Source organism: Oenanthe melanoleuca, chromosome 27, assembly GCF_029582105.1.
Source record: "Oenanthe melanoleuca isolate GR-GAL-2019-014 chromosome 27, OMel1.0, whole genome shotgun sequence".
In the NCBI taxonomy this organism is placed as follows: Eukaryota; Metazoa; Chordata; class Aves; order Passeriformes; family Muscicapidae; genus Oenanthe; species Oenanthe melanoleuca.
Window position 1 is genome coordinate 3,414,621 of NC_079360.1, and position 6,469 is coordinate 3,421,089.

A 6,469-nucleotide genomic window follows, 5' to 3' on the forward strand; every position below is an offset into this window, starting at 1 on the left:
CCCGCGCACGGTGATGCTGGGGCGCCCCGCTCCGTGCGCGCCCCCGAGCGCCCCGCGCAGCCCTGCGCGCACCCCGCGGCGCCGGCGGAGCCGCACTAAGACCCTGCGCGCCCGCCGCGCACCGCCCACCCCGCGCCCGCCCCCTGCGCGGGGCCCGGCCAGCAGCGCTGCGCGGGGGCTGCGCGGGCGGACAGCGGCAGCGGCGATGGGCGGCGCGGTGCCGGTGCCGGTGCCGGTGCCGGTGGCGGCGGTGCTGCTGGCCGCGCTGGCGGCGGGGCTGTGCGCGGCGCAGTACGAGCAGTACAGCGTGCGCGGCTTCCCCGCGGCCGCGCTGGAGCCGCTGCAGCGCGCCTACGCGCGGGCGCTGGAGCAGTACGCGGACGCGCAATGGGCGGAGAGCGCTCAGGGGCTGGAGGCCAGCCTGCGGCTGCACAGGCTGCTGCGGGACAGCGAGGCGCATTGCCACCGCCGCTGCGCCGGGGAGCCGCCCGCGGGGGAGGATCCCGCCGAGGAGCCCCGCGCGGAGCGGGACCCCGCGTGGGAGTGGGAGCAGGAGCTGCGGCTCTTCGGGCGGCTGCTGCTCCGCGCCGGCTGCCTGCGCGCCTGCAAGCGGGAGCTGCCCGTGTTCCAGCTGCGCTACCCGCCGGCGCAGACCCTGCGCGATTTCCAGCGCCGCCAGCCCTACCAGTACCTGCACTACGCGCTCTTCAAGGTGAGGCGGTGCAAACGGCAGGGGAAGGGGTGGGTGGGGGGTCCTGCTCCTCTACTTCGCACCTCATCTTTCCCCTCCATCCTGCACGCCTCCACTCTGGGCACACCTCTTCCCGTGTCTCATCCTGTGCCACTCATCCTCCTCGACACCTCCATCCTGTGCCCCTATCCTGCACTGTCAGCCTGCACCCTCTGATCTGCCCACCCCGAACCACACTCCTGTCTGTCTCTGTGCCCCCTGAACTGCTCCACTCCATCCTGCACCCTGCTGTCAGGTGCTTTCCCTTTCCTTCACTCCCCATCTGGCAACCCCCACCAGCTCCTCCATCTTTCCCCTGAGCAGTGGCACGTCAGCATCATCTGGAACACATCAGGCAGGACAACTGGGGGGCCCCTGTGCTTGTGTCCCTCTACCCCACCTTGTGTTGCCCTGGTGCCCCAAGGTCTCCCTGGACAGGCAGAGCATTGCCTGGGGAGAGCTCACAGGGGCTGCCCCAGATGAGGGGCCTGAGCTGGAGGTCTAGTGCCTCTGCTTGTGATGGGACACGTGTCTGGATGCTCCATAAGAAAGAAGGAGTTGCTCAGCTTCACAGTGTAGACGTGGAGGGAGGTTTTGTGGAGGGAGGTTTCATAAGGCATCCCCCAGGAGTGCCCATGTGTTGGCCAGAGTGTCTCTGGCAGGGGAAGTCCTCTGGTCAGGGTCCTGGTCCCTGGCTGCCTGCCACTGCGGTGCTGTTTTAGCACTCAGCCCCACTCACCTGGCAGGGGCAAGGGACTGCCTGGCTTCATCCTTAATGCCTTTTCCTCTTGCTGCTCTGGCCCAAACCCATTTCATGGATGGGTCGTACACACCAACCTCCCTCCCTGCATCTCACTGCCCTGAAGCTGCAACCTGAGAGCCCATAAAGCAGCAGGGGCGGCAGCCAGGTCTGATGGCAGTGCTGGATCCACCTCACACCACGTGGATCACTCCTGGCTGGATGTGGGGGCCCATGAGGGGCTGAGTTGTCCCTGCACCCACCATGGGCACAGCCAGGAGGCTGGTGTGGCTGCAGTTACCTGCAATGTCCATGTTTCCAGATCCTGTCTGTTCACCACTGCCAGGAAGATTGTGCAGTGTGGGTTCAGGGTTCCCCACAAGGATCACCCCTCTGTCCTGCAGCCCAGGGGTCTGGCTGGGTACTGAGGCCCCCTTGGCCGCAGTGTTGGCTCAGGCTGCCTTGCAGCAGGTCTCTGCACTGGCTCCTTCTTCCTCCACAGTCAAATAAGATTGAGAAAGCAGTGTCTGCTGCCCACACCTTCCTGCAGAAAAACCCCAAGCATGAGATGACCTTGAGGTACCTGAACTACTACAGAACGATGCTGGATGTGGATGAATACCTGGTTGACCTGGAAGCTCAGCCCTATGAGGTACGGAGAGGATGGGGCTGGGGCAGGACAGGGCTCAAAGCATGCCTGGTCCTGCCAAGCCCCGAGGGAAGCAGCTCTCCCTCACTAAGCAGTGTCCTCGGCAGCCGATCTTCGTGCGGTCAGTGAAGCTGTACAACAGCGGGGATTTCCGGAGCAGCGCGGCCGACATGGAGCAGGCGCTGGCCGAGTACTACAAGGCGTACGAGGACTGTCTGGCCGGCTGCGAGGGCGCCTATGAGCTCCAGGAGTTCAAGGACTTCTACCCTGCCATTGCAGGTAGTGGAGGGCAGGGGGACAGCAGAGCTGGGGAGGTGATCAGGGGTGCAACACCCACCATCTCCCCCCAGACCACTTTGTGAGCGTGCTGCAATGCAAGGTGGACTGCGAGACCGAGCTCACCCCCAACGTGGGCGGCTACTTCGTGGAGAAGTTTGTGGCCACCATGTATCACTACCTGCAGTTTGCTTACTACAAATGTGAGTGCCGGTGGGAGCAGGGGAAGAGTGAGGCACCCTGGGGTGCTGTGGGGCCCGGGAGGGGTGTCACCCCCGCGTCACTGGCTGCTGCCCGCAGTGAACGATGTGCAGGACGCGGTGCGCAGCGTCTCCAGCTACATGCTCTTCGACCCGGGGGACACGGTGATGCAGCAGAACCTGGTGTACTACCGCTTCCACCGCCAGCGCTGGCGCCTGCGGGACCAGGACTTCGAGCCACGGCCGGTGAGGATCCCCAGCCCCTGGCCTGTGGCCCTGCACTGGCCAGAGAGGGGCTGACCCAGCCCCTCTCCCCTGCTGTGCCCAGGAAGCCGTGAGGTACCACAACCAGACGGTCACTCAGAAGAAGATGCTGGAATTCGCCCGGCAGTACCTGCAGGATGATGATGAGGTACCTGATGGGCCCGGTGCGGGATGCAGATGGTGCTTTTGGGGGTGCTGGGTGGTATGTGGGTGCTGCAGGGACCATCCTCAGGTGGGGGGTCTGACCCACCCCAACCAGCCCTGGAGCAGAGGCTGCAGATGAGGCTGCCCAGCCCCCCTGCCTCCTCCTGCCCTCCTGTGCAGATGGAGCTGGATGGTGGTGAGGGGTCAGAGGTGCTGGACCTGCCCTCTGATGGCGAGTTCGAGGGTGAAGGTGACTATGAGGAAGGCTTCTTCGCAGAGTGGTGGCAGGAACCCAAGACCAAAGGAGACAAAGACGACCAAGGTTCCTGATACCAGGGGTGGGGGCCATGCTGTAGCATAGGGGGGTCTGCTCCACACCCCTGGTACCACCAAACTCTTCTTGTTTGCAGAGATCCTATGATGAGCCAGGTGAAGGGGCACCCAGCACCAACTGAGCTGGATGGTGGTGGCTCTGTGATGCCATCTCAAGGACATCAGGCTTTGGGCTCCTCCCAGCCACCAGGAGAAACTCAGACTCATGGGGGTGGGCCAATCCTGCCTGGCATCCTGCAGCAGGGCTGCCTTTGAATGTCTGCTGCCCTGGCACAGCCCAATTCCCACCAGTGGAACACCAGCAGCCCTGAACCTCCCTGCCTGCCCAGGAGCCTGGGCCACCCCTGCCCCCAGTGCCCCAGGAGCCCTGACCAGCAGTGATGCCCCTCAGCACTGGGGTTTTCTGTGTCCCTCAGCTGCTCCCCAGGATCTGTGGATGATGCACCAGGATTGACCCGTATTGTCTTCAGGAGCTTGGGGGAGCTACCTCTACTTTGGGAGCAATGCATGATGCTGCTGGAGCTAGTCCTGCCCCTTCCTGAGGCTCCCTGAGGCTCCTGCTCCTGTTCCTGCAGCCTCCCAGGCAATCTGCCAGCTCCCAAAGCCTGGCTCCCCTCGGACTCCCTGACCTGGTGGTACAGGGGGCTCCTGGTGTGCCATGTCCCTGTGTCACCACAGGGCTGCAGGAGCCTGGTGAGGCTGTGGCACCCGTGCCCTGCCCGTGCCTTGAATTTTTGCCACACCAGCCCTCTCTAGCCTTAAGCTCCATTAATTTAAGATTTCCCCTCTTGCACAGTTGCTCTTTTTATATATTTACTGGTGCTGAACTTTTAATAAAATCCAGACTGGTCTTTTCATGGCTGCCTCCACCTTCCATGTGCTGCCACCATGGGATCCAGGAGCTCAGGTTGGGAGAGGCCCTGCTGTGGGAGAAGAAGGGATGACTTCAGGCCTGGATGTCCCCACAGGTAACCTTGAGGAGCTTTTGGACCCATAGAGGCCATGAGAGCAGCCTGGCTCCTGCGAGGCTCTGGATTTCCTGAGAGGGACTGCCATTGGCATCCATGACCCCCTCATTCTGCAGGGGAGGCTGTCAGGTGGGGTAGGGGGGACCTGCAGGTGGCCGGAGGGCAGCATGTCCTACCCCATATGGGTTTTTGGGGTGTGATATGCATGACCTGTGGTTGTTTTGGAGTGCAACACCGTGACACTGCTCCTTGGGGATGCATCGTCCTGCTCCTGGATGTGCACCCCCGGTGAAGGTCGGGGTTGCAGGGCGGGATGACCCTCCTGCCTGCATCAGGGCGTTTTGGGGCCCACTGGGGGTCGCCGTTGGTGCTGCCAAGCCCGTGCCAGTCCACACGGGCAGCGTGCGGCTCGCTCCTCCCTGCCCTGCTCCCGCTCCGCATGGAAATTGGCTACGAGGACTGAAACTGAGAGGCTGAATCACAGCGTTGGCCCCGGGGGAGGGAAGGGATGGGAATGGAAGGAAGGGGGTGGCAAGAGGCTGCCAGCACCCCACCCTGCCCTGCCTGGAACCCCTATTCACCGGGGCTTTTCCAGCTCTGCGGGGCACTGGGCGGGGGGCAGGAGCTGAACCCCCAGACCTGTGGGCACAGCTCGGGGCTCGGGGAGGCAGCGCTGGGAGGGAGCACCCACTGCACCCCTGCGCCGGGACAGGGCTGTCCGATCCCTTGGGAGGAGCGGGGTTTGTCACAGCCACCTCGGCAGGGGAGCGCCAGCCCGGTGGGGTGTGGCCCGCGGCACTCGAGAACTGATGAGCGGAAAGCACCGAGCCCAGCGCTGGCACCGCAGCCCAGGGGACAAAGGCCTGCGGATCTTCCCAACAGCTGGGCGAGGGTGGCACTGCGCCTCCGCCCTGCTCTGACACACACCTGGGCACCGTGTCCCCTCCCCAGCCCCACACGCAGGTGGAGAAGACAGCTCCTTGCTCCCACTGATCTACTGGCACCAGGCAAAGCCCCTTGCAGCGGTGCCCAGGGTCTCTTCCTGCTCCCACCTGCAGCCATGGATGTGCAGGTGCTGGCTGCATCCATCACCCCTGAGAGTGCCAGGCAGGAGCAGCAGCTCTGGGAGCGGTGGTGTGACCCCAGCAGTGGCTGTGGCCGTGAGCATGGCCACCATCCTATCCCCCAGGACACGGAGAGTCGAGCTGCAGGGAAGTGCCAGGGGTGCAGAGATACAGAGTGGTTGATTTGGGACATGAAGGTGGGATGCTGGGGGATGCAGGGGCAAGGCTGCGGGAAGCGATGGGCTACATGATGAATGCATTGTCGTGCTTCCCTTGACACCATCGACCTCGACTGAGAAAGGAGCGTGAACGAGATTTCTGGCTGACACCTCAGCTGTGCTGGGCCCTGCCATGTCGTGCCATACTCGCCAAGTGCCCATTTCCTTGTGCCAAGAGCTCTCTCGCTGTGCTCCGGATCTCCCGCTCAGCGCACAGCCATGAATTCCCTTTTTCTTGCAGGGGCGGTGAAACTCTGTCTCTCACCTCCTTTCGGAGCTGAGAATCCTCGCCTGGCAGCGCTCACAGCCAGACGTGCCAGGGAACCGTACAGGCAGCGGGGGTGCAGAATGCTCCCTCCTCATTCTCACCGGGGCAGAATCCCCCTTCTCCCCACACCTGGGGGTCCTGAGTGGGCCGGGACCAAATGGATGACTCGGGCACTGGGTGACGGCGGCTTCGCCCGGGACTCGGCGGCAGCGCCCGGCTGGACCGGTCTGGCGAGGACCGGCTTGACGCAGCTCCAGCAGCCCCGAGTCCTTCCCGATCGCCGCTTCCTGCCGCCCCCGCGGTCCTGCCCCGGGGGGTCCCCGCACGGCCCGGGGGTCCCCGCGCCCCCGGCCCTGCCCAGGGGCGGCTCCCGGCCCCACCTGGCCGCGCCCACTGACGTCACCCAGGTGGTCCCCTCGTGGTCGCGCCCTGGCAGTGCCGCCGCCGCGCCCCGCGCGCCCCGCCCCGCTGGCCAATCAGCTGCGGGCAGGGGGCGGGGCGGCCGCGCCCCCGCCAATGGGGAGCGGATAAACACGGCCGGCGGGGGCGGGGCCCGGCGGGAACAGGGATTGATTGGCGTGAGGAGTATCCAATAGCGATGGAGCGGCGCGGGGGC

At 64.7% G+C, this 6,469-nt stretch overlaps 1 protein-coding gene across 1 annotated transcript; it reads left to right on the top strand.

The window, feature by feature from the left end:
* Positions 1–168: 168 nt before the first annotated feature.
* P3H4 (prolyl 3-hydroxylase family member 4 (inactive)) lies at positions 169–4,192 on the top strand. Its single transcript, XM_056511860.1, has 8 exons — positions 169–712; positions 1,972–2,121; positions 2,226–2,397; positions 2,469–2,597; positions 2,695–2,840; positions 2,923–3,006; positions 3,183–3,324; positions 3,413–4,192. The coding sequence occupies exons 1-8, from the start codon at positions 206–208 to the stop codon at positions 3,421–3,423; spliced, it is 1,341 nt and encodes a 446-aa protein (XP_056367835.1). The 5' UTR covers positions 169–205; the 3' UTR covers positions 3,424–4,192.
* The last annotated feature ends 2,277 nt before the right edge of the window (positions 4,193–6,469 follow it).

Coding starts and splice junctions, on each gene's coding strand:
- P3H4 (XM_056511860.1), top strand. CDS start 206: ATGGGCGGCGCGGTGCCGGTGCCGGTGCCGGTGCCGGTGGCGGCGGTG. Junction 713..1,971: donor TGCACTACGCGCTCTTCAAG/GTGAGGCGGTGC, acceptor CTTCCTCCACAG/TCAAATAAGATTGAGAAAGC. Junction 2,598..2,694: donor GCAGTTTGCTTACTACAAAT/GTGAGTGCCGGT, acceptor TGCTGCCCGCAG/TGAACGATGTGCAGGACGCG.